General features: G+C 42.1%; 1 protein-coding gene across 6 annotated transcripts in view; it reads left to right on the top strand.

Annotated features, from left to right (window-relative positions):
- Window positions 1-25,174, top strand: part of PXN (paxillin) — a 49,949-nt gene extending 24,775 nt beyond the window's left edge. For 3 of the 6 annotated variants that reach the window (XM_067473280.1, XM_067473283.1, XM_067473282.1), the window contains exons 3-13: window positions 159-256; window positions 589-728; window positions 1,119-1,320; window positions 3,364-3,499; window positions 9,779-10,153; window positions 11,087-11,155; window positions 17,560-17,730; window positions 18,086-18,259; window positions 19,613-19,694; window positions 20,727-20,875; window positions 21,287-25,174. In XM_067473280.1, coding sequence (XP_067329381.1) covers window positions 159-256; window positions 589-728; window positions 1,119-1,320; window positions 3,364-3,499; window positions 9,779-10,153; window positions 11,087-11,155; window positions 17,560-17,730; window positions 18,086-18,259; window positions 19,613-19,694; window positions 20,727-20,875; window positions 21,287-21,553 — 1,863 coding nt within the window. In that variant the 3' untranslated portion in view covers window positions 21,554-25,174. Of the gene's footprint in view, window positions 1-158; window positions 257-588; window positions 729-1,118; window positions 1,321-3,363; window positions 3,500-6,842; window positions 7,616-8,502; window positions 8,770-9,778; window positions 10,154-11,086; window positions 11,156-17,559; window positions 17,731-18,085; window positions 18,260-19,612; window positions 19,695-20,726; window positions 20,876-21,286 lie in introns of those variants that run through there. The other 3 variants (XM_067473281.1, XM_060785408.2, XM_060785406.2) reach the window with 3 other exon arrangements.
- The last annotated feature ends 2,325 nt before the right edge of the window (window positions 25,175-27,499 follow it).

Here is a 27,499-nt window from a genome sequence, read left to right as displayed (position 1 = left end):
CTGAAACCACCATAGACTGAGGTAGATCTTACTCACCTAATGCCCTCTGACAAAGAGACTGTGGCGTATTGTCTTAGTTCTTGGATGGAGGTTTCTGCTTATGTTATCTGTATATTCCAATTCATTTCAATAAGACATGTATACCACTTTTTCTGCAGCCACAGTCCCAGTCTCCGGTGTACAGCTCTAGTGCCTCTGGATCCAGGGAGTGTGTCATTTCTCCTCCGCGTGCAAGCGAAGAAGAACACGTCTACAGGTAGCCTGCTTTTTCCATGGTTCTTCTGTGTACATTGGCATGAAATTGAGATTTTTAAAATGCTGAATGTGAGAGAAAGTAATTTGAAAGAGAGTGCCATTCTTAGTGAATAGACTTCTATTTGCTGTGAGAAAGGGGAGACATAAACATCAGCCTCATTGTTGCCAACTCAAGAAACAGCATCTGTGGTGTCAGTGAACTGTTATGGTTTATGCCCTTCGATGGCTATAATTGTCTGACTGTAAGGGGAAAAATGGTTTATGCAAGTTACTTTTAAACAAGAGCATCAGTTATAAACAGCAGAATCAAATCATCATGCTTTTGTCTTCTAGTTTTCCCAACAAGCAGAAGTCAGCAGAACCATCTCCCACACTGATGAGCTCTTCATTAGGCAATAACCTCTCAGAACTGGACCGACTCCTACTAGAACTCAATGCTGTTCAGCACAACCCTCCTAGTGGCTACCCAGCAGGTAAGAAGCAGTGGCTGTGACTGTACAGGACTGGTAAAATTAGATAAATGGATTGGGAGATTCTACACCTGATTTGTTAGCTTTTGCCCATGCGTCTGCTACACTGTATTATCCCCAAGAGGATATGTAATGACTGAGATGCACAAAGGTGCTGGAAGCAACTCATAAAGATGCCAAGCTGGTAAAATAGGAAAGAAGGGGCACAGATGTGATGGAGCCACATGTGGACCCTAAATTATGTTTTGAGGGGCAGAAAAACACCCTGCTTTGGGTATGGGGGAGATTGAATATGCTGTCCAAGGCCTAGCTGTTATTTTTCTGTATTTCCTTCTGTTGCTTTTTTGTTGTGAAAAATGTGTAATTGCTTCTCTGTGTTCCTTTGCTCATAAGATGAAGCTGCTAGGACCCCCTCGCTGCCCAGTGGGGCTGGCTCTCACTACAGCGCCTTGGAGAACGCTACCTCTTTGAATACACAACCAACAGCGCCTGCAAAAGAGAAGCCCAAGCGGAATGGAGGGCATGGCATTGAGGAAGTGTGTCCCAGTGTGGAGAGCCTTTTGGACGAACTTGAGAGCTCTGTGCCCAGTCCAGTGTGAGTAGTAACATTTTTTAAAGTATGGGAACCCCAGACAACAGGAGGAAAGAAAGGTTGAATAAGTGGTTGGATTTGTTTTTGTGGTTTTTTGGGGTTTTTTGCAGTGAGGTGTGTCTTCTAGAATCTTCCATCCAGTATGGGCATTGTCCCAGCTAACTTGTGGATTCTGGGTGTTGTGGTCTAAAAAGAATGTTTTCAAGAGAAGAAGTAGTTGTGATCCACAACAGAAAATGCTATATTGTCCGGCTTCTGCTTTCTCCAATGTGCAGGCTTCTTGCCAAAGAAGAAATTGAAAGCTGAGGCCATGGGTAGTGCCAAAAATCCACAAAACGTGTCAGGAGCTAAAGAGTTATAATGAAAAAGCTTAACAGGGGGAAAAAGGATATAGCTGAGGAACAGATGATGTAATCTAGGGTTTACTGATGAAAAAGGGCCTGAGTAGGGGAAATGGAGAGGCAGAGAACATTTAGAAGTCAACAACGGAAGTTTAAGTAGGTGATGAGAAGAAAGAGGAAATCAGTTCTTAAGATAAGAATATCGTGATTGTAATAGTGAGTGGAATGGGTTTAGTAAGCCAACTAGAAGACAAAAAGATGTTGGAGTAAGAAGTAAAAGTGAATAGGCAGATTAGATGATTAAGAAGAAAGAAAAATCTAGATTTTATCTATGTTATAAAGCAAAACAGCAAAGTCTTGCAACTCCGTGAAACTCAGGGAAGAAAAGAAATCAGTTTAGCGAATAAGTTTGAGAGCAGAGGAAACAGGAATTTAACTCAAAGTTACATTAGCGCGAGGAACAGCTAGAGGAAGAGGAAGTGGTAGCTTTTGCCTTCATATTACCCTTAGTGAGCCATTTCCCTTTGAGAAAACATATGCTTTTGGATTAACCCATCAGCCACATTTGTCTAGTTCCAATGCCACCCCCACATAGGTATTTTTTAATAAATGAGATAAAAGCCTCTTGTGCCACCTGGTGACTGTGGATAGAAATTTCATAATATCCCCCCCCCCCCTCCCTAATAGCTCTTTAAAACATACAGACTTTTTCAAAATGTGGTATGGGTTTGAGTCCAGCCTTCCAAAGTCTTGCTATTAGACATATAAAGTCCTCATCTATGGTTTAGACCAGGTATGGGCAAACCTTGGTCCTCCAGGTGTTTTGGATTTCAACTCCCACAATTCCAAATAGCCACAAGGCTATTAGCAGTTAGAAATTGTGGGAGTTGAAGTCCCAAACACCTGAAGGGTCAAAGTTTGCCCATGCTTGGTTTAGACTTTTCCAGATGCCAAGTTCTAGTGGCAGCTAAGGAAATGCTAGTTTTTCAACTTCATTTTGGTTACTTTGCTGCTTCATTTATGATTGCTGGAGCACTGCCTCCTATATTGTTTGTTGGTTTATACCAGGGGTCCACAAACTTTTTAAACAGAGGGCCAGGTCAAAATCCCTCAAACTGTTGGAGGGCCAGATTATAATTTGAAAAAAACATGGATGAATTCCTATGCACACTGCACATATCTTATTTGTAGTGCAAAAGCACTTAAAAACAATACAATAATTAAAATGAAGAACCATTTAAAGAAATATAAACTTATTAGTATTTCAATGAGAAGTGTGGGCCTGCTTTTGGCTGATGAGATAGGATTGTTATTGTTGTTGTGTTCTTTCAGAGTTAGGTTGACCTTGAGCAAGGGCCGGGTAAATGACCTTGGAGGGCCATATCCAGCCCCTGGGCCTTAGTTTGAGGACCCCTGGTTTATACAGTGGGCCGTCTGGATCTATGAGATCTGGATCCACAATTTCAAATGTGCATGGACTGGATCGTGATATCTATCCAAATAGGTATATTACTGGATTGTCATGTACCCATTTCTCAGATTCTCAGTCTGTTCTTTAGGGGAATTTTGAATGGTGATCTGTGCACAGGAGTAGAGTCAGATAACAAGGCTCTGTTGATACAAGACCAAAGGCTTTTTCTCTGCGTTAAGATTGTGGTCTCCCCTTCCTGCTGTCAACTGATTTTCTGCTGTGTTTTTCCATTAGTCCCGCTATCACTGTGAATCAAGGTGAAATGAGCAGCCCACAGCGGGTCACCGCTAGCCAGCAACAGACACGCATATCTGCCTCATCAGCAACAAGAGAACTGGATGAACTGATGGCTTCACTCTCAGATTTCAAGGTACCCAGTCCATCCTTTCTTAGTTGGTTGTAGTGTGTATGTCCTGCCTTTTTTGCATCCTCTCCCACCCTGTACAGTATCACTTTCCCCCACACTTTTTATATGTTAAAGTCTACCAATCTGAGGTGTTTTGGTGCTTGATTCATTGTGACATTGTTGCCCTCATGGAGGAGGCTTCTAATCCCATTTAATAACACAAGCCTAGTTTTCTCCGAATACAACAATTGGACTTTTTTCTCAGCGCACACGCACTTTCCAATTCCATATGGGTGCTATTGTTCACTTCTCATTTATAACTAAAGAGTGTGTTCTTTACTCTCAGATGAAAAGCAGGGTGAGGAAGAGGTGAAGAGATTTATGTAAGAAATTTCTGAACAGGGAGTAAAGTTAAAAACCAGAAAAAATGTTGAAAGGATATTACTGGTAGTGGCATTTATAATCCATCTTATTTGTACAAGCGAGGCGTAGAAATAGCTTTTGATATGCTTGTATTATGGCAATGTGATACAACAGTGTCTTGAATATGAAAGAACAGTTGTACAGGTGCTAGATGACTGCTTTTCCTTTCCCAAAGCTGCTCTGACTTTGAATTGGGAGACAGTTTGAAAGCAATCAATACTCCATTGAATTCCCCTGTCCCACAATGTTGCAGCTGCTCCCTTCCTCCACTGCATCTCTCTTTGATAACCGCCTGTTGTTTCCCTCCATCTCCCCCCTTTGAAACACCTCTCTTCCCCCAGTGGGCAATAATTCCAGCTTTGATCATTAATAATGATACACAATGCGGAAAAGCAGTAATACAATTAAGAACAGACAACCGATTCTCTCCTCCCCGCTCTCCCCCCTAACTGGAATGGCCATTAACCTCCTTCACTCTGCAGTAGGGCTCAGCTTTTCAGCTTAGGAGCCAACTTCCAATTTGGGAATGATCTCATTTGGATCCAGTGATAGGTGGGAGTTAAAGGCACAGAATGGGGCCGGTTCAAAGTGGGTGTAAGTCGTAAATACACCATATTTCAGCCATGAAAAGCCTTTGCCATCTGGAAACTGGAGCTTCTGTTCCATGCAGAACAATTGCATGCTGCAGATCAGACTTCATTTTGCTGGAAAGCCATTGCAGATTTTAAATAGCTTGCTATTGCTAATATTAACACCAATAATAATGGAAAAAGATTTCCCAAAGGAACTAAAAGGAATTTTAGATAAAGACTTAGAAAAAAGGGTAGGAAATTGGATAGAATGAAAAATGGAAAAGATAAAAATGAGAGAAGAATTGAGAAGAATAAATATTTCATGGCTCCACTGGATTCAATTAGAAAAATGGAATAAAAATGGGTTGGTCTGAAACAAAACTGGAAAACAAATAATGCAATTTGAGGAAATAATAATAAAAATATTTAAAAAATAACGAACAATTAAAAGGAGCAAAAGTAAAATATATAAAATATTAATTAAAGACACAGGGGAAAAAAGAAAAAGATTAACATTAAGCGAATTATGGGAGGAGGAAGTAGGAACAAAGATAACTGAAAAAGAATGATAAGAGATATGGAAAGCAAGACAATTAAAACACATGTCAATTAGAATAAAAGAACATTATTATAAATCAATTTGGAAGTGGTATTTAACACCGAGAAGGTTAAACATTATGAATAAGAACAATAATGAAAAATGTTGGCGAGGATGCCAGGAAGTTGGAACCTACATGCATATGTGGTAGGATTGCAAATATGTAAAAGAGTTTTGGGAATTGATTGTAAGGGAAATAGAAAGTATTATGGGCATAAAAATTAGAAGGAATCCAGTAGAAATATTACTTTTAATTAAAAGAGAGGATGGAAAAGACAAGAGGGAAAAAATTAATAGACATGCTATCAACAGCGGCTAGATTATGAATTGCAAAATATTGGAAAGGAGAAATGAAAATACAAATTCATGAATGTCATAAAGAAGTCTGGAAAATGGTGTTGAATGATAAGCTAACATCAAACTTAAAAGTAAAGAAGGGATTATGGAAAAAATGACTTTGAAAGTATTTGGAGAACATTTTTAGAAAAAGTATTGGAAAAAGAAGATGGGAATTTACCTCCAAATGAAGAATTGAACTTTTGGTGGTACTTTAGAAGAAGAGATGGCTCTGGTGAAGAGGAGCACAGGGGTGAAAGAAAATAAAAGAGGGGGAAATGTATAGTATATGTCTATATAACTAACTTTTTCTCAAATAAAAAATGGAAAAAAAGAAAAGGGGAGAATGCTAGCTGGATAAGAACTTCGGTCGAGAGAATTACCCCCATAGGCCAGAATGCCGCTATCCCCTCATCCCAGTTTACCTTATTTTAGAATGGATTGTTGTAAGGTGGTGGTGGTGGGGGGGGGGGAGGGGGGTCGTGTTCTAAATTTGCTTACGTTTTAGTCACATAATAAGAGTGTGGAAAACACTGCTGATGGTTAAATTGACTTGTTTTAAAATGTGATAGAAGATAGACATGTGTCACTTTGGGAAGAATGATGGGAGTTTAGAGGTAATTAGAACAATGTTTAATGCTGTTGCATAAAACGTGGAGATTTTGCCTGCCATGCAAGGTAGCATCGGCTTGGAATTTGTAGCTGTGTGTGCGAGCTCTGTTGGAATGGTGCAGTTTAGAAAGCTAAATTACATGTGCATTGTATTGCTTCTGACTTCAAGTTACAGTCAATGGAGCTTTTTATAGCTGGTTCTTGCAGTTTGTCTTAAATAAGCAGTTCATGCTAAGAAAATGTGACATCTGGCCTCTACTCTTTTTGCAGTGAGACAGTGAAAACTTTGTATGGGTGTATGTGATGTATTTGAAAATAACCCTCCTTGTTACACTCTGAACAATCATTCAGATAGGTAGCAAAAGGTATTACTAATGTGGTGTATGCACCGGCTCAGAACTCCTCTGCACTATGTACTTACATCTGGTCATATGGATATGGTAGGCTCTCCGTCTCAGACTCCTCCTTTCTAATGGTTCCTTATTTCTAACTAATCTGGATAGCTTTACTTTTTTTTCTGTCATCCCCCCAACCCTTTGGCCTCTTTCTCTTTCTTCAAGCCTGTTTCCATCTTTTTTTCTGTCTTTCTCTTTCCCCTCCCTGTTTCTGTCTTCTTTTTTGCAGACCAGTTCTACCATCTCACTGACCTCTGAGCCCTCCCTGGAGCTCCTCCCTGGCCTGGTTAGCCCAGATCCAGGTAGTGTCCTTCCTCCTATGGCTCTTCTGACTACCTCAAAGCAGCAAACCATAGTCGATTATGGGGATGTGCGTGGCCCACTAACAGCTCTTCCATTGGAAGTACTTCACATTGAAGAAGAAGGTAATAGTCCAGTCAGTGCTGTGATTCCAGAGCATTCTCTTGCCACCCTACATCATCCTTCTCAATCCTGGTCTGAACCACAATTTATAGAGACCTCAGCCAGTCTCCTGGGCAGAGAGTCCAACGGGGCCTTTCTCTCATTTTCTGAGGTGGAGTTGTTATCAATTCAGTCTGATGCCGGAGCCCAAAATCAGAGATTAGCAGACTCAAAAGCACCTTGGAGGGAGAAGGAGAGATATGAAGCCAAATTTGCAGCCGTTTCTGTCAGGAGCCCTTGCATGAATACCAAAGTGAAAGTGTCATTGCCAAAGGATGTGGAAGCAGCATCCGCCATCTTTGATCCAAGTGCTGCTACTCACAAGGCAAATGAGGCCAGTAAAGTAGCTTTCAATGAACTGAGTAATTTAGATGCACCCCAGTTTGCACCAAGAACACCCCTGGAGGGAGAGGCTGTCGCACCAGCTACCCAAACTCTGGATCTTTCAAGTCTGGATCAGTGGGAGAGCTTCCCAGGCCCCAAAGGCCAACTGGGCCATACCCTGCAGCAAGGAGTTGAAATCAGAGATCCAGCAAGAGCCAGCAGCTACCCTGATGTAACTGAGAAGAAGTATGGTCCAGAGGGAGTTTTCAGGAAAAATAGTCTCCAGAACTCTCCAACATGCCAGTGGAAAGAGCCTCTCTCCAGCTCTCCCGAGTCTACAGGAAATGCCTGGAGAGAAGACCTGGATCTGATCCCCGCTTGCAGATCACCTGTGGAGAGGATTTCTACATCAGGCCAGGCAGGCATCAAATGAACGAGCATCTAGTGGGGATTTCTTTTGATGATGCATCCAGTTTGTCTGTGCATGCAATGTGCTTCAGGCCCTTATGAATTGAGCTAGTCTGCATGCATCTGTGAAGTAGATGAGACGGCAGCTGCATGGAAAGATGTTTGAGAAACCACTGCCCTTCATACATCTTGTGGCAATCCTTTGGACATTCATCTGCATTTGCTTTCTTTTGGGTTCTGAGCATGTAGCACTGCTTGATTGCTTTTAGTAAAGAAAAATGAACCAGGGATGTGGCCTGAATTTCTTCCAAGTCACTATCCTTACCTCCTTAGTAGTTTTGCCTTGTTTATGACATGGTCCTTGGCCACCTGAGCTCTAAACCAATCTGCAGAACTGATGTATTGGAATGCTATCCTTGAAAGACTGTTCTGTAAGAAATATCGGTCTTTAAGGACTTTTGTTGGTTTTAATACTAGGGGCTGCTGCAGCTACTTCCCTGCAAACTGTACACCAATATCTCCATGCAGACATGGAGGAATTGGCTTCTTCAGATTTTTTTTCCCATCCTTCCCCTGCTTCTTTTACATGGGGTATGAAATTGCTGCTACTCGTCATGATTGCCTCAAGGTTCTTCTGAAACCTAGCTAGGTGGCTGCTTTTGGATTCGGCTTATTGCAATACATGTGCTTACTTTCAGCAGTCAGTGTTGTGTGCTTAGTTGATGTGGCTGGCCATGAGGGGCTCTCCTGAATGTCACTGCATTGCCTGTAGATATGCCAACACGATTGTGGGTGTTTTTTCTCCCTTCTGTAGAAGGAAGCTGAAAGTCTGGGCACTCTGTGATGTTTTGTTGTTTGGCTGTAGCTCATTGAAACTGTTATTTTCTTCCCATTAAGATCAAATCTGTAATCAAGCAAACAAAAGAGACCTCAAATGTGCACCCAATGTGCCGTGATCTTTCACCGAGACGCAAGCTGGGCCCTGCCATCTTCCACAAGACGGTCTCCCAAGACCGTTTGATTGAGGAGTTGCAAGACAGGTTGGGCATTAGCAAACCAGAACAAGAGGAATGGAGAAGCCCAGACAACTGGCTGACTGAGGGAGTAATCATCATTTCCAGGCCACAAAAGAAGGAACAGGATGGTGGCCAGCAGGTAGAAAAGGTAGCAAACACCACCTTGCCTTTCCCCTCCTCTGATCAACAGAATAATGTTTCTGTTTGATATGATGAACATGACTGGGAGCATTTCTGAAAAGTCAATGTCAATACCTTGAAGCACAGGAAAACTGTTTCATCCACACGCTGGACATCCCTGCATTGAAAAGAAGAAATCCGTCATGTAAATTACGCAGATCTTGCTGCTTCCATAATAGTTCTTCCAAACCCAGAGATTGAAAGAAGCAGCTGAAAGCTGAGAAACATATGCTGTTTGTTAAATTAAGAAAATCTATGTGAATAAGGATCCAAACATTAAGAATGCTGGCCATCAGTGTTCCTCTGGACAGAGAAGAAAGTAATGGAGCTGGCCTGTTTACCAGATGGTTTGCAGTAAAGTGTGTATTGAGTTTAAGAGAAGTCGATTTCATGCTGCTGTGCAGTGTTTGTATTTTACCTAAAATTCTTGCTGCATTAATGAAGCCACAACCTTGGGAGATGCTCTTACTTGGGAATCTGATAACAAACTTGCTATTCTACCCAAACATGTGGCCCAGGCCCCACAGTTCAGTCATCAGGCCTTCGCCTGGAATGTGCTTTAAATCAAACACATTCAAACACTTTTGATGTATTTTTAGTTTTTTAGGTATGGCACACTCAGATGTAGAACAAGAAGCCTGAATCTCTTGGATGTCTATCATTACCACTTAAGTTTCTTAAGTTTCTTGACGTGATGGTGATGGTGATGATTACTACTGTTACACATTTACTAATAGCCCCTCCACCGAATAGGTGGTTGAGGTGTTACATGATCATATCTCATAGAGATATCATGGCCTCCCCTTGCCCCTCTATTCTCTGTGACTATTCATTTCTGCTTTTCGAAATGGAGATTCTGTTCTCCACAAGGCAAGATGGTAGGCATCTTCTGTCCTATATTATGCTTAGTACATGACAATTCTTCTGGACTGAGTGCCTTTGGACTCTCTCATGTTTCTTCCTGCTTTCTTCCTTAGGTTATAATTCCTGCAGAATCACCCCTCCCTCTAAGAAGAACAGTTTCTGTCCCACCTTCTCCCCCACCACAGATTCCTAAAGATGTCTCCAGGGCTGTTTCTGTCAAAACCTCACCTCTCCCTCACCCTCCACCGCCTCCTCCTCCCTTGCCGCCTCCACCGCCTCCACCGCCATCGCCACATGTCCCTCAGTTGCGCTATGTGCCCTCCGCCCCTCCACCTCAGCCCCTTCTCCAGTGGGAAATGCTTTTGGAGGAGTGCTCCTCTCCCCGAGCACAGGTTCCCAAAGAAAGCATTGGAGTGGTCTCTGCTGCCAAGACAGTGGTATCAGTTGGCTGCCAAACAGAAGAGGACTCGTTCTTCCCACCAGAGCAGGCATGGCATCCTTTTGTGGGGTGGGGTGGGGTGGGATGACTTATTGCAAGAGATAAGTTTGGAGTCCAGCAGCTTTTTGGAAACTGCTGTCCCCAAAGAATTGTCAGGATTTATGGTAACACTAAGCACAAATAGATAGGATAACTAATTGCGATGAATGCTGAGTTGCAGAGGGCTTCAACAAGAAAGTGTGTGGCATCCATTGAATTGGATTGAGAGAGACATGTCACCTGCTACTATTATGACTAAATAGAAGAAAAATGGGTGACGCCCCCTCCCCCCGTATGCCAAAGGATATATCTGCAGCCTCGATGTGTTGAATCCTACTTAGATGAGCCATAATATTTGCTGGCTTGTAGATGCCATGTTCTATGAACTGGGGCCGTTAAGCTTTGCAAATGCATAATGTACAGGCATTTCCTCTTCCTTGTCAGTCATCTTGTATTGGAAGAAACTGAGGTGTCCCTACCGGTTCTCATTCTACATGGTTTTACAGAATAGACACTTGCCTTCCATGCTGGGTGTTTTAAAAAATGCTTCAAAAGCATCCATATGCCACATGGCAGGCTGTTTAACACCCCTCCTCTCTGCCTGTAGAAATAGTTGGGAGAAGATATTCCACTGCAAGAGCAGTCCATTTTGATACTGAAAAAGCTGTGCACGGGTTATTTTGTGTGTTACTTGAGGGTTATGTTGCAGTTTTTCCCTGTTTTACAAATGTCTGTTATACTCTGAATGTCCAGAGTATTGCCATTATGAGTTGTGTCGAAGCCGAGAATTAAAAATGGCTTAGGCTCAAAGCTTGTAATTCTTTAACTAAGCTTGGATTGGAAACCAGGAATTCTCTGAATCCACATCCAGGGTTTTGTTTCTTTTCAAATCACTGCAGCTTTCAGACGATCTTTCAATCTTTGTGAATTGTGTGCTTTTCAGGTTCCTTATACTCCACCTCTGGAACGGGGCTCTCATGTTCTGGCTGCTCGGCCGCCCACCCCTGAGAAGGCAGGACACCCTCTTTCTTTCCTATTTCAGCATGGCATGTGGACAGTGCTTCCCTTGATGTTCTTGCATGGCAGAGTTGCGAGTTGTCTACCAAAATGTAGTCATTGTGCTTTTCCTTCGGCCTAGCTTGTCTGTGCCTGATGGGTAGTTCTAAGTTGAGGAGCAACAACAGGCTTCTTCAACCCTAAGGTTGGAGGATTTGTGGCATGATCCTTTAAAGGATGGAAGGTTGCTTCCAGATGAGGATTTACATGCAGTCCTCTACCTCATTCTTGGAATTTTCAGTGCCCAGAGGACATCAAGTCCAACTTGTAATGCCTTTGTACATTCACACATTTGCTTCTTTTTTCCTTTTCCTCACAAATGTTTCAAGTATTTTTGGGGAATTTTACAGTATGACAAGAAATGCAGAACTGGGAGGTATGGATCAGATAATAAAATCTGTCCAGTGTTTCCATCGAAGAGCATGTATGTTTGACACCTGTTAAGATGCCTCCTTTACTTTTGTTGCATTCCTTGAATTTCAGTGTATCATTGAAATAGGCTGGGGTCACTCCATGCCATGGGCTTGGGAAATAGCAGTCTGCATTGTAGAGGGAAAATTGACTGCAGGAAACAAAATGGGAATGTTGTATAAAACTTGACTTTCTTTCAGGTCACAAATGACTAACACAGACATGTGTAATTGGGAGAGTTAGTTTTTAAAAAGTGACTACTAATGTTTTCTGGGTTGTTGTAAGTTTTCCGGGCTGTGTGGCCATGTTCCAGAAACACTTTCTCCTGATGTTTCACCTGCATCTATGGCAGACATCCCCAGTGGTTGTAAGGTCTATTGGAAACAAGGAAAATTGGGTTTATATCCCTGTAGAATGTCCAGGGGGGAGAAGGAACTCTGGTCTGTTGGGGGTAGGTGTGAATATTTTAATTGGCCACAATGATTAACATTTAATAGCCTGACAGTTTCAAAGTCTGGCTTCTTGCTGCCTGCTGGAATCCTTTTTTGGGAGGTGATTAGCTGGCCCTGATTGTTTCTTGTCTGGAATTTCCCTGTTTTGAGGTGTTGTTCTTTATTTACTGTTATGATTTTAGAGCTTTTAAGTACTGGTAGCCAGATTTTGTTCATTTTCATGGTTTCTTCCTTTCTGTTGAAATTGTCCACATGCATATGGATTTCAATGACTTCTCTGTGTAGCCTGACATGGTAGTTGTTAGAATGGTCCAGCATTTCTGTGTTCTCAAATAATATGCTGCGTCCAGGTTGGTTCATCAGGTGGTTTGCTATGGCTGACTTCTGGTTGAAGTAGCCTGTAGTGCCTGAAATGAACAAAATCCAACAGACCTCACAACCTCTGAGGATGCCTGCCATAGATGCAGGCGAAACGTCAGGAGAAAATGCTACTGGAACATGGCCGTATAGCCCGAAAAACTTACAACAACCCAGTGATTCCAGCTATGAAAGTCTTACTGAATAGTGCCATACTGTAAAAAAAAAAATCAATAAAAACACCCTGGGGCATATTTTGGAAGTAGATAGAATAATAGAATCATAGAGTTGGAAGAGACCTCATGGGCCATCTAGAAGCAGGAAAATTGCATTCAAAGCCTATGATAGAGCAAGCTTATTTGAATGGAAAATCTTCTGCTAATTCTACAGTCATCGAGGAAGAAAGAAATGTAATCCTGTATGAATACTTAAACCAGAAAATGTGGGGTCTCAGGCACCATATAGAACAGCAGAACATCTTGTCTCCAGCAGGTAGGAGGGATGCTGATGAAGAATGCTCCCACCTGTGAAAGTGTCCATTTTTAAATAATGATGGAGATATCTATAGCCACAAGAAATGGATGCTGCAAAATGGAACAGGTGTTCTTCTAATTATCCTTGTTGTTATAACAATAGAAGAAAGCTACCTGTACAGCCGTGTATTTCTGTACAGGCAATCCCCAAGTTACAAACAAGATAGGTTCTGTAGGTTTGTTCTTTAGGTGAATTTGTATGTAAGTCAGAACAGGCACATTTTAAAGTGTAACCCCAGCCATCCATATCTATATATCTATACACATAATAAAAGTGAAAGTGTGTATGTGGCGGAGGTGTCTTACACAGACAGCCTCCCACCTCCACAAACAGCTTTAACCCACAGTGCTGAAGAGCCATCAAAAGCTCTCCCTCCAAGGACATTACAGGTTACAGCAGGCGCCATGACCATGTAGCCCAAACCCTACCAATGTCCTCCCCAAACACCATACTGCCCACCACCCAAGTGAAGACTTTCATTTGGGGACAATTTCATCCTAGATGTTCTGTTTTTCCTCCAGAATGGACACCCTAGGGTTCCTTACTCTTTCCATTGCTGCATGACTCTGCCCATTGCCTCTCCTTTCCTACCCTTTTCTATGGCACACAGCAAACAGGAATTGATCAGCAACTGAACAATAGGTTTGGGAAGAATTCACCATGATTTATAGGAGTTCTAGCTTACATACATTCAGAGAGCACTGTGAACCCAACCAACGATGAATCTGGACCACACTTGCCACAGATGATGGGATTTTCAGTACTTTCACTCACTTCCTGAGACCACTGCGACCCCCCATGAATGACGGACCTGGACCAAACTTGCCACATAGACACCCCCATGACCCACTTTATGTCTTGGTGCAGTTTGGGGAAGGATGGACCAAGGACGATGGGAATTGCAGTACCTTCACCCACTTCCACAGACTACTGCGACCCCCATGAATGATGGGCCTGGACCAAACTTGGGACATGAAATCTCCATGACCAACAGAATATACTGGAGGAGTTTGGAGAACTGACCCAGCCACATGGGAGTTACAGTTCACCCTGCACCCAGAGCATTCTGAACCCCACCAATGATGGATCAGTACCAAACATGGCATACAGAACCCTGGTGACCAACACAACAGACTGGAGATGTTTGTGGGGGGACCAACCTACCAGTGAGGAAGTTGTAGTTCACCCTGCACCCAGAGAACATTTTGAACTCCCAATTTCAAATCTGGAACACATGTGGTGCACAGAACGCTGATTGCCAATAGACCTTACTGTCTGGAACAAACTTGGCACACAGACCCAACATGCCCAACTGTTAATACAGGCCGAGTTTGGGGGTGATTGCCCTGAGAATCTGAGAGTTGTAGTTCACTTGCATCCAAAGAAACTGTGACCCCCACTGACAATGGACCTGGACCAAACTTGGCACAGAGAAGCCCCATGACCAACTGAATATACTGTGGGAACATACTGTGGAAATTGATCTTGATTTTTGGAGTTGTAGTTCACCTGCATCCAGAGAGCACTGAACCCAGCCAACGTCAGATCTGGACCTAACTTGGCACACAGATGCAACATGGCCAACTATTCATACAGGCCTGGTTTGGGGATGATTGACCCACATTTTTGGGAATTGTAGTTCACCCAAATTCTTATTTTCTAATGGGAGCATTCATAAAAAAAAAGAAATCAAAAACTGGCTTTTTTGTAATAAATAGTGTTATTAATTAACTAAATGATATTACCTAACACCCCAAAGCAAACAATGCCTTTTTCAAATAACCCGGGCACTGCCGGGTACCCAAACTTGTGTGTGTGTGTATGTGGGTATGTATGTAGGTTTCTGATTGGCTCCCACTTCCACAGGCCACTGCAACCCTCATGAATGACGGACCTGGACACATAACCCCCATGATCCACTTGAAGACCTGGTGCAGATTGGGGGAGGATGGACCATGGGTGATGGGATTTGCACTACCTTAAGTTCCCACAGAGCACTGTGACCCCCACGAATGATAAACCTGGAACAAAATTGGCATACATAACTCCTGTGACCCACTTTACATCCTGGTACGGTTTGGGGAAGGATGGACCATGGATGATGGGATTTGCAGTACCTTCACTCACTTCCAGAGACCACTGTGCCCCCTATGAATGACAGACCTGGACCTGGACCAAACTTGGCACACAGACTCCCCATGACCAAGAGAACAATACAGTAGATGTTTGGGGAAAATTGACCTCGATTTATGCGAGTTATAATTCACCTTCATCCAGGAAACTAACCTCCACTGACAATGGCCCAGGACCAAACTTGGCACAGAGAAGCCAATGACCAACTGAACATATTGGGGGGGGGGGGGGTTGACCTTCATTTCAGAAAGTTGTAGTTCACTCACATCTAGAGAACACTGAACCCAGCCGACAATAGATTTGGCTCAAACTTGGCACACAGACCCAACATGCCCAACTGTGAATACTGGCAGGGTTTTTGGGGTGATTGCCCTGGGAATCTGGAAGTTGTAGTTCACCCTTATCTAGATATCACTGAACCCAGCTGATGTCGAATCTGAACCAAACTTGGCACATAGACCCAATATGGCCAACTTTGAATAATGGCAGTGTTTGGGAAGGATTGACCCATGATTCTGGGAATTGTAGTTCACCCACATCCTTATGCATTTTCTAATGGGAGTATTCATAAAAAACCAAAAGGAAAGACTGGCTTTTCTCTAATAAATAGTGTTACACATTACCAAACTTCCGAAAGCAATCATAGCCTTTCTCAAATAACCCGGGCACTGCTGGGTCCCCAAGCTATATAAGCTTTAGATAGCATAGGCTCTCTCAGATGGGAATGAAGATAGTAATTACAGGTAGTCCCTGGGTTACAAACATCTTACTTATGAACAACTTGTATTTAAGAATGGGGGTGAGACAACAGGAAATGAGAGAAATCTACCCCCAGGAAGGAAAAATTCACTCCTGAAAGAGTTATTATCATGGGGAAAAGTTGTTTCCGCTGAAACTTTATCACCAATTCTTGATTCTACAACAAGCCAATGTTTTCAAAATTCAGTTATCACAGGGACAAAGTTTTCTGTGCACTGGCCTCCTCCATATTGTGTTTTCCTAATTGTTCTTTCATTGGCCTGTCTCTTGCACTTTTTCTCTAATGACCTTACTGAGTGTTTAGGAGAAGAAAGCAGTTGCATAGTATGAACAAGTTACCGACAACTCCAAATGCCCAGACTTTAACTTTATAAGCTGATACATGAATGATCTCTTATACCTGCCTTAGTGTGAGCAGAAAAAGAAGAGAGGAAGCCAAATTTGAACTGTAGCTTCCTTTTGTGTCGAAACCACAATGGTTTCCAAATTGCCCCAGGATTTGGAAGCCAAGCTTAAGCCATGGCTTCATGTTTGGAAGCTATTGTTCTCCAATCTGGATGCCTAATAGACTTCTCGTTTTGTTTTCCGCCTTGTGCAAAGGGATGAGTGGAATGACTGCATGGGGTTCATTGGTACATTGGCTTTCAGATTGAGAGTTCACTGTCTGAATGCAGCGTGTGACATTGTAAACAGCTTGTGTCTGTTTTACGGTGTTTGAGATGATTGCTCAGACAGAAAATGACTTACCTCTGCTAGTAGGCAGGAGGCATAGGCAACCCTTTGGTAGGGCAAAGTGTGGTGGCTGTCCTGTGTAACAGTTTGAGTGCCATTAAATATGGGCAAGAATCCTCCAGGACGATACCCTGAGCAAGTCTCATTGCAATGGGAAACTCCCTTTTTTCTATAAGGCTGTGCCCTATGTTAGTGTGTTGCTTAACATGAATTGGATCTTAACATGATTTCTTGGGAACTTTCTCCCATAGACTCACAGTGAGCAAATCAGTTTTTAAAAGTGACCATATGGTTGTGCAGAGGTGTTTGATAATTTGCTAATTGGTCTTTAGAAGACTTAGAGCAGAAATATTGTGATGGGGCACCTTTTTTTCAGAGGCTACCTTGGGTTCTGTGCTGAGAGAAAGATGGGATATGAAATACATAAGGAATACCCCCATGTTCCTTTATTCCATATAAATGAAGCATTTGCTTATTTCTTCGCACTTAACACAGCTTTCCTTTTCAGAGGAGTGTATGTATGCCTCTTCTTAGCCATGTTAATTGGAGCACAAGACAGTTCCTCTAAAGGGCCTTGCTATAGTAAAAATATAACCATTGTGATAAGTTTATAATTATGGCTCATGTAAGCACAGAGTGGATTTGTTCGAATATTTTTTCTTTGTGTTGCCGAATACTTTTTCTTTGTCTGGCATTTTAGGAATTTGTTGTGCTTATCTGTGCTGCTTGGGAAGTTGAAAAAGTTACCTTGTCTTTTCTGTTAAGAGCTGTGCCTTGTCTTTGTAGATGTTAAAAAGTGTCGACCCCTTCACTTGGGGAGCTTTGTTCTGAAAACATTTTAGCCTTGAGTGTGATCCTTTGGCACCTTCTGTTCTTATATCATCATTGTCCATGAATTAGGACAACAGAACTTTCGCTAAGCTTTCATCCGGTCTAGTGTGTTTCCGTGCCTGATGGTCTTTGTTTTTTCTTTCTCTTGCAGTTCATGTCCCAAGGGAAAGGTGGGAATAACTACCCATCATCTACTCCTCCAAAACCTGGTAGCCAGTTGGATAGCATGCTTGGAAGCCTCCAGTCTGACTTGAACAAACTGGGAGTAGCAACCGTGGCCAAAGGCGTATGTGGAGCCTGCAAGAAACCAATTGCTGGACAGGTGAGTTGAGGGACAGGCCCTTTCTATGTGAGTCTTGAGCTTCAACCGGGAGGGCTTTTGAATCAGGGATGAATGGACTGGCAATGCTGGAGAAACTGAAGTACTCTATTTATCCACTGGCCAGGTACGCTGTAAGCTCCTCCAGTGACCTCTACCCTGCCCATGAGGGACTGCCCTCTTCTGAGATGATAGGTAATTCAGTTTTCATGCTACCAGTCCAGGGATCCACCCAAGTTCTTAGGTCTTGCTCTTTCATGTGCATAGAGCTCTGTCTGGTGTATTGTTCTGTGTGAGATGCCCATGCTTGAGATGTGGAGCATCTGCTGGAGACCAGGCTTTCTTCTTTCCCCATCAGGTTGTCACAGCGATGGGCAAGACTTGGCATCCAGAACACTTTGTCTGCACTCATTGCCAGGAGGAGATCGGGTCACGGAACTTCTTTGAGCGTGATAGCCAGCCCTACTGCGAGAAGGACTATCACAATCTCTTCTCCCCTCGCTGTTACTACTGCAATGGCCCTATCCTGGATGTGAGTCTGATATATCTATTGCCTTGTTTCCTTTTTATTGATTCCTGGGTTACACCAGAATCGTTTACTCACCTTTTCTCTGCTTTGTGCATTCTGTTCTTTTTCATACACTTTCCTTTGCACTTGACTAGCAGATGCAAGTAATCCCAATTCTATTTGCACTGGTTGTTGTTTTTTTACATAAATGATGACATGTGCATAGGTCCATCATTTTACATGTGATTTTCACTCTACTTCTTTAGAAACAAAGCAAAAACATCCACAATATATTGCATGTATCTCAGGTATTGGAATCAACTTCATGCCACATGCAGTCTCCAGTGCCATTTCTGCATCACGTTTAGAAAATTTTAAAATAACATTTAAAAAGACTCCAGAGTGCATTTCCAGCCACTTCCAGTTCATAACTCTATACTGCTTTTGTGTTGTTTTTCGTAGATTTTTTTTTGGTGGTTGGAGTAACCCTCGTAGGATCCTGAGATGGGGCATTTCCTTGGCTCCTGGAAGTTTGCCCACCTCTGATTTATAATAGTGCCTTTCCCAGGAGTTCAATGTACCCTCTTCATATTATTTGTATGACCAATTTGTAAAGTAGACTTGTGTTGTCCCCATAATACAGATCAGAGACTTTGTTGGTGAGCTCATGACTAAAGTGAGCTTTCGACTAGTAACCTTATAGTTCATACTCTCAGCATCGAGTTACTACAGCTTCTAATCAGTAGTTGCCAGCAATGCATGGAGTGGCTGATTCTTGCAATGGATTGTAGCTGGACAAGTGGAAGTATTAGAGTAGTGAAACTTACTGTGGGAACAATAGGTTATAGCCTGGCCCATGTGGTAATTTGAGTGATTCTCCTCTAGTTATGTTCTGTCCTGAGTCCCCCTGGGGAGATAGAATGGGTTACAAATAAAGTTGTTGTTGTTGTTAAAGTTGTTGTTGTTGTTATTATTAGTATTAGTAGTAGTAGTATAGTGGTGGTATTTACTATTTCGCTGGATTCTCCCTGTGGGCCATGCATGGAGAACATCTGATTGTCTTTGCCTTTACTTTTAATCTAGGTGTCACAATGTCCTTGGACATTTTGCCTTAGGTGCTGCTTCCCCTCACCTATGTATCAGGACACTTGGCAGTTTCTGGGGAAGCCACCTTAGGAACACTCTGCTCTCAAAAGGTGGCTTAGAAATTATAGCAAAAATTTAGTGGTAATGCGTGTGCCTTTGAATTTTTCTCTCAATTCCCTTCTGATAACAAGGAAGCAAGTCTTTGGGAGCTCATTTTGGGAAAGAGTGGCAGCGTATAGAAACACAGTGTTTGTATATCAGGATTACTTTGCATTGGTTTCTCCTTCTCAGAAAGTGGTGACGGCCTTGGACAGGACATGGCACCCGGAACACTTTTTCTGTGCGCAGTGTGGAGCATTCTTTGGTCCTGAAGGTACGGCTTTCAATGCTTCTTGCATAGATTTGCATGCAGGGAATTCGGTGTGGCTTGTTGGATGTGTGAACTGCCCCATAAGAATGAATTGGAGGTGACAAATCAAATTGGATGCAATACAGTGAGAAATATTAAGGCAGTCTGGTCATCCTTAAGGTCAGACTTTCTACACAGCAATTACTTCTCTCTGCATTATAGCATGCATCATTGCTACCATTAAAAACTTGTTAAAGATCTATTCCCTTGGAAAAAAAGTTCAAGGTGTCTTATAGCAATTGAAGTGTACAAAATATGAGATCAGGAACATACCAAAGTATCTAATTCAGCCGAAAAATGGCACATAATTACAAAAAATGTTAGGATCCCTAGCCCATCTGACCCAGAAGGTTAATCGCTTTCTAATCCACATGCATTCAAGATGTGGGGCTTATCCCCAAATAGATTTTTCTGGAAACTAGGTTGCTTAGTGAAGCAGAAAAGGACTGTGAATTAGGCTTTTCAGATGGGGCAATGTTCAGTAAGATGGACCCATTCCTACATTGGTAGATCCCTACCTGACATTTCAAATATTTATTTATTTACAACATTTATATGCTGCCCTTCTCACCCCGAAGGGGACTCAGAACGGCTTACAAGATATTTATACATACAATATATTATATTATTAGCATAGTACAATATCAGTATTATATATTACTATATTGCACTATACCATTATATTGTAATATTGTTAGTAATATTACATGTAATATAAAATATATAATTATAAAATCATATTATTAGTAGTATTATTATATTGTATTACATTATAATATTATAAATATATGTATATACAATATATTATATTATATTATATTATATTATATTATATTATATTATATTATATTATATTATAAGCATAGACAAGGTGGAACTGTCTTCTGCCCCCCTCTCTCTTCACTCTGGCCCAGAGCAGCAGTTGGTACACTGCAATATCTTGTTAGTTGGCTAACAGTTCTTTAAAATCTTGTATACCTCTTGCTCCTTTGGCAGGCTTCCATGAGAAGGATGGCAAGGCCTACTGTCGCAAGGATTACTTTGACATGTTTGCTCCCAAGTGTGGAGGTTGTGCTCGTGCCATTTTGGAAAACTACATCTCTGCCTTGAATACCCTCTGGCACCCTGAGTGTTTTGTCTGCCGGGTGAGCACACTTCAGGGTTTGCTTTTCTTTCCATTTATCACCAGGTTTAAGGGAGAAAATGTCAGCAAATACAATAAATTCCTTTTTCTAAGCTTTTTAAAGTCCCGACTTACCTTGGCAGATGGGCAATACGTACTTTGATTCAAATGGCTCCTAGGAAATGGGCAGGGCTATCTCTAGTGCAGAGTTGGAGTGCTTGGAGATCATAATGCTTCAATACTTGCTAAGCCTTGCTGGGTTCCTGCTGGCAGAAGACAAGCACTACTCTTTCTCTCCCAGTATTTTTAAACAGCAACAAAAATCTTCAGTTGCTTGCTGTGGCAGGGATTCTCTCATTTGGAGCCACATTCTGCTACTAGGGGAGTGCTTTTCCAGTCCCAGCACCAACTGTGTTGTTTCTTCTCCCCACAGGAATGCTTCACTCCATTCATCAATGGCAGCTTCTTTGAACACGATGGGCAGCCCTACTGTGAGGTGCATTATCATGAGCGCCGGGGCTCACTGTGCTCTGGCTGCCAGAAGCCCATCACAGGGCGCTGCATCACTGCAATGGCCAAGAAATTTCATCCTGAACACTTTGTCTGTGCCTTCTGTCTCAAGCAGCTCAACAAAGGAACCTTCAAGGAGCAGAATGACAAGCCCTACTGTCAGAACTGCTTCTTGAAACTCTTCTGTTAAGGCCAAATTCAGCAGCCTTTGGTTGGCTTGCCTCTTTGGACATTATCATGTTTCAGCAACCTGTGGCCATGGTGGGCTGAGAAGAGGAATGAGTGAATGAATGAATGAGTGAATGAATGAATGAATGGGTGAATGAAGGATGAGTTGGGAATGGAGAGGATGAGATGCTTAGAGCTGCTCTGGAAAAGTGGTGAATCCAGAGAGCAATTCACCATGGACCACTCAATTAGAAAGCAATTTAGCCAGGAGATGCTGAGAAACTGAGATTATGATACTGGATTGACATCTGAGCCAAACTAAGAGGGGAAATAGGGAAGGAGGCTCCCTTTGAGAGGAAAGGGCTGACAAACAACCTCTGATGGCTGCATCATGCCTTCTTGATAGCCAGGCTTCAAGTAAAATTGGTTTCATTGTGAGGATAAGTCAATAAAAGTTACCCCTGGGTGCAGCCCTGATGGTCTACTCCCTGCCCATGTGTCTATTCCTCTTAACGCTGCAGAGAGACGAGGCTGCAGCGTTAGAGGAATGTCCAGCATGACTCTCATCACCAGAGGTTGATGTCGGCTCTGTTTGTACCCCTATCCCTTCTCCAAATTGAACATCTCCCACTTTTTGAGATACTACGTTCTCCACTGTTGCTGCCATCAAAACTCCTCTAACACAAGGTGCTCTTGGTGAGGTTGGAGAAATGTATTACAATATGAAAAAAAATCTGAATAAGCAAGGCCTCCCAGGGTTCCCAGACCTGAGTTTTTAGGTAGGCATGAGAATAACCTGTGTAGTGATTTCACTTGAAAGGCAAGAGAAGAGTAGAGGTGTCAGCGTTGCCTTTTTTCTTTCTGTCTGTCTCTGTTCTTCATTTACAAATCAATGAAATATGTCCTAAAGAGACAGCCTTTTGAGCAATAATCCTTTTTTTTCCTATCAACTAGTTTTAATACATGCCTCAGTGTGTCTTCTCTCTCTCTCTCTCTCTCTCTCTCTCTCTCTCTCTCGATTTGTGTGTGAGAGACTGTCTTTTGCTATCAAACCGAATACTGTGTGTTTGGGTGGGGATAATGGATTTATACACTGAGTCTCGAATTAATAACAGTACAACTTTTAATCTCTTGTATGGAAATGTTTAGTTTTTTGAAATAATTTTCAACGAATGACTTTCATATCTTGATTGTTCTGGGCAGGGCCCTGGTTGTGTTGGTTCCTGCATCTATAATCTTGATGCTTTGTTAAACACAGCGATTAACATGATAAGTGTTGTCTTTTTCAAACTGGGGGTGGGTGGGTCGGGAGAGGGGGAATGTGCAAGGAGTGTGCGTGTTTATTATTATTATTAATTTGCTTTTATTAATTAGCTTTTCTATTGATCCGAGCTCAACTGGAACAGATTTTTAAAGAAAAGAAAATAACATGTAAACTGCTGTATTTTGAATTGTTTGCTTTCCTCTCAAAGTTTAGTGTTCCAGGATTTCAAGCTAGTCTTAATTTACTTCTGCCATGAGAAAGAGCTCAAATATGTAGCTTACTTGGAGTTGAGCTTCATAATCTGTTGGAGAAGCTGATATTAGCTCCTGGGTGTTGATTTGCCATTTAACGCTAAGATGTTTTTTTACAGGTGTGCCATAACTCTTTGGTGTGCTGCGAGTCTACAGCTGCATGTGCACAATCAAACACCTCGGTACCTATGCGTACTTTGAGGTCCATTTCTCTCTAGCCCACTGAGCTAGGGATTGGGCAGTAAGAAAGCCACAGTAATGGGGTAGGCAGGAAATACAGTGCTGGATTTAGGTTGGTCTGGCCCATAGACCCCAATCTAGGAGTGCCATTCAATATGTGCTTCCTCAGCCGCTTGTGTCTTCTCTTGTCACGCATTGAGCAATCATGTGTTGACATTTGCAGGTTGTCTGGAAATCATATCCGTCTTTAAAAGGATTGGGGAACTGTGACCTTCCAGATTTTTTGGGGATTGCTAGAAGAGCATTGTTGAATTCAGGCTTGTGGAGTCCTAAACATACCACATTTCACTGATTGTAAGGCGTACATTTTTCCTTTTTAAGAAGCTTCAAAAATGAGGTGTGCCTTAGATCCAATGGTGACTTAGATTTGCTGGTTTTAGGGGTTTTTAAAAATTGTCTTAAAAAAGAGGAGGGGGAGGAGGAAGGGACCCCCGCCCCAAACAGTTCCAGTTTGGGAGTTTCCCTTTTAAATTGTCTTACCTCCGAGAGGAGGAGGAGGAGGAGGAGGAGGAGGAGGAAGGGCCTCAGTCCCAACAGCTCTGCCAGAACCCCACCATTTTGGCCTCAGCCTCAGCCAGATGGCTATTTATTGATATTTTAACTAAGCACCTCTTTGTGTTTCCCCTGCCTCTTCAATGGGCCCATAGACTTAGTAATACAGACTCATGCAGACAAGATGACTTCCAGACTTCCCTCCTCACCCCACAAGAAAGATTGCACTACAAAGCTGCACTGAAACCATGACAAGTTATTCTAAATTCTAAAAAAAAGTTCAAAGAAGAAGGCATTTTAAATTCTAAGAAAATATTAAAAGAAGAGGATGGTTTGAAATCTAAAAAATATTCTAAGAAAATTGTTTTTTCCTAAAATCAAAGTTTTTAAAACAGGGTGTGCCTTACACATTCAGTGGCGCCTTAGAGTCAGTGAAATACAATATGGCATGTTTAAGAAAGCTGATAGCATTACCAAAAAGGTGACTTCTTACTGAGAGGCCATTCATAATCTCAGGCCTTGTGCAGTACAGTTAATGGTGAAGGATGATGTTAGCTGCAGTCCCAATGGCCTCCAGAAGGTCATGGTTGCTCACTTCTGCTGTGAAACACATGCAAAAATTGGTATTTCCTTTGCCGCTACCTAACTCTGGTCTTGGATTTGAGGCAGTGCTAGGCAGACCAAAGTATGGAGCTTTGAGTTCGTAGAGAAGAAAGAGAGAGGCAAACAGCTACTGTTTCCTGCAGGGTGGGCTTTGGACTGTTTGTCCCATTTTGCTGTAAGCTGGGGGTTATCTCCTCTGTCTTGTGTGGCGGGAGGAATGATGCCAAATAATTATTGTACAGAGAGTCTGCCAGCTGTTGAAAGTGACGCTGAGAGCAATTGTGTGGTGCAGTTTGGAGTGAAGAAACACGTCTGCCCTGTTGTGCCGGTCAGGCTGTCATCGTGTTTTTTCAAAGTTGGGCTTCTTGGAAGTCTAGGATGTATAGAGCCTGAGCAAGGAGACAGGCGACAGTATTAGGAGCCACTCTGCCATTTGGCAACAAGGGTTGGCGAAGGAAAAAAAAGTAGCCCTGGTATTATGAATTCACAGTGGATCTCAGACGGGGACGGGCCATTTATTTTCATACCCCTTCCCTTCCTGCCATAGCTGTGACATTTTAAGGCTTTGTGCCCTATGTTTCTTTCCCCCTTTTAATTCTTTAAATGCATCTGAGTGAAGTGGGTCTCAGTCAAAGCTTCTTCGCTTCCCCCGGGAAGGAGGAAAAGGGGAGACTCTCCTGTGGAATAATCTTTCTCTCCCTGGTTTCCTTTCTGTAAACATTTCATTCTGCTGTTTCCTCTCCCCTTGGAAATCCCTGTGATTGAAGCTAATAAAAAATTATGATAATTTTCAGAGGCACTTGTGTTTTTTTTCCAGAGTGTATGCATATCTTTGGCAATCATCAACATTCCCCTGGTCTTCACCATTGACTGGGGCTGCTGGGGGTTGGAGTTCCAACATCCAACAACAATTGCAATTGCTTTCTTATGGCCATGGAAACCAGCAATTATTCTGGATAGTTAGATGCCTGCTGCGGCCAGGATTGCCTTTGCTAATATTCTGCTTTTCCGACTGTTAGAAGCCAAGCTGTTTGGGGATTCTGGGACTTGTAGTTTTTCCCCACGAGAGTTCCAAATAGCACCTAGACTGGTCTCATTCAGTGCTAAGTAAAAATGAGTCTCTCTCTTTACAGCTTTGGGGCCCTGGTGGGTTTCACAGCTCTGACTGTGCAGATTTGGGTGGGTTTTATCTGTTCCAGGTAAAGGAGGTTGGTAAGGGAGGCGTTACCTGTTTCCACTGGTTGGAAAAAGGCTTTGAAGTCTCAGTTATTACTTTTTTCTTGTTTACACCCCCCCCCCCCATGTTTGTTTTTTTTGGATAAAGGACAAAGTATACATATTAAAGTAGACATAGCAAAAGCAGCTAAGACACCTTTTCTATGAATATGGTAGTTCCTCCTTTAAAGTTTTCTTCAGCCCTTATATCCAGTTTAATAATAATAATAAGCCCTTATATCCAGTTTAATAATAATTTCTCATGCAACTGTCTGTATAGAAACCAATTACATATAAGGCCCCTTTGGCTCAATTCTTTGAGAATCTTCATTTGTATATTTCCTGGTTCTGCCTGGATCAGCTCTCTACAGGTTAACCATTTCTCCTGTAGAATATTCTCTCTTTTGTAATGTGCCTCATGCAGAGATATCCACCCCAGTGTCTGTTTAAGATTGGCCTCTGTATAAAATGGTTGAATATGCCTATCGGTTTCTCCTTTTGTATATCCAAAAATACATGCCATCCAAATGAAGATTTATACCTTCTAGATCTAATACAGTGTTTCTCAACCTTCCTAATGCTGTGACCCCTTTATATAGTTCCACATGTTATGGTGACCCCCAACCATATAATTATTTTAGTTGCTACTTCATAACTGTAATTTTGCTACTGTTATGAATCGTCACGTAAATATCAGATATGCAGGATGTATTTTCATTCACTGGACCAAATTTGGCACAAATACCTGATACGCCCAAATTTGAATACTGGTGGGGTAGGGAGGGGGATTGATTTAGTCACTTGGAAGTTGTAGTTGCTGGAATTTATAATTCACCTAAAATCAAAGAGCATTCTGAACTCCAACGATAGAATTGAACCAAACTTGGCACACAGAGCTCCCATGACCAACAGAAATACTGGAAGGGTTTGGTGGGCATTGACCTTGAGTTTTGGAGTTGTAGTTCACCTACATCCAGAGAGTACTGTGGACTCAAACAGTGATGGATCCAGGCCAAACTTTGCACTAATACTTAGTATACCTAATTGTGAATACTTGGGGAAAATTTACCTTGACATTTGGGAATTATGGTTGCTGGGATTTATAGTTCACCTACAATCAAAGAGCATTCTGAACTCCACCAATGAGTCTCTCTCTTCCCACACAGAACCCCCATGACCAGCAGAAAATACTGTGCTTTCTGATGGTCTTTGGCGGCACTCCCTTATGACTCCCACAGTGGTCCCGACCCCCAGGTTAAGAAATGCTGATCAAATAGATCATTTTCTTTCAGGATTACCCACAAGGGGGCGCAACAGAGAGGGTGTTTGAGAAACTCCAAAGAGAGAATAATTCTACTCTCACCTTGGAAAAGACTCTATTCCTGTGGTTCTCAACCTGTGGGTCCCCAGGTGTTTTGGCCTGCAACTCCCAGAAATCCCAGCCAGTTAACCAGCTGCTCTATTCCTAAATGTATGGCGATAAAGGCAATGGGTGCATCTGCACTGTGGAAGGAATGCACTTGGATCCTACTTGAACTGCCCTGGCTCAAGGCACTTGCGAAACCACAGCTCCCAGGGTTCCACAGCATTGAGCATGGGAATTCACATTTGTTTGTATCCTGTTTTATTTCTCCATATGGAGACTCAAAGCGGCTCACAGTCAAAAACTCTACAATTAAAAATGCACAAATATACAATAAAACAGTATTATGATATATATTATCAGTAGTATATTTAATTTATTAGTATTACTATATACAATATTATTATACTATATTATTATATTGTATTGTTGTATTTGTATTACATTATAATATCATTACCTGTATATGTATATATAGTATATTATTAGCATAGCACAATATTAGTATTATATGTTATTATATTGTAGTATACCACTATG

Source organism: Anolis sagrei, chromosome X, assembly GCF_037176765.1.
Source record: "Anolis sagrei isolate rAnoSag1 chromosome X, rAnoSag1.mat, whole genome shotgun sequence".
NCBI lineage: Eukaryota > Metazoa > Chordata > Lepidosauria > Squamata > Dactyloidae > Anolis > Anolis sagrei.
The sequence above is the reverse complement of the archived record's forward strand: the minus strand, read 5'-3'. Positions and strand labels throughout refer to the sequence as shown.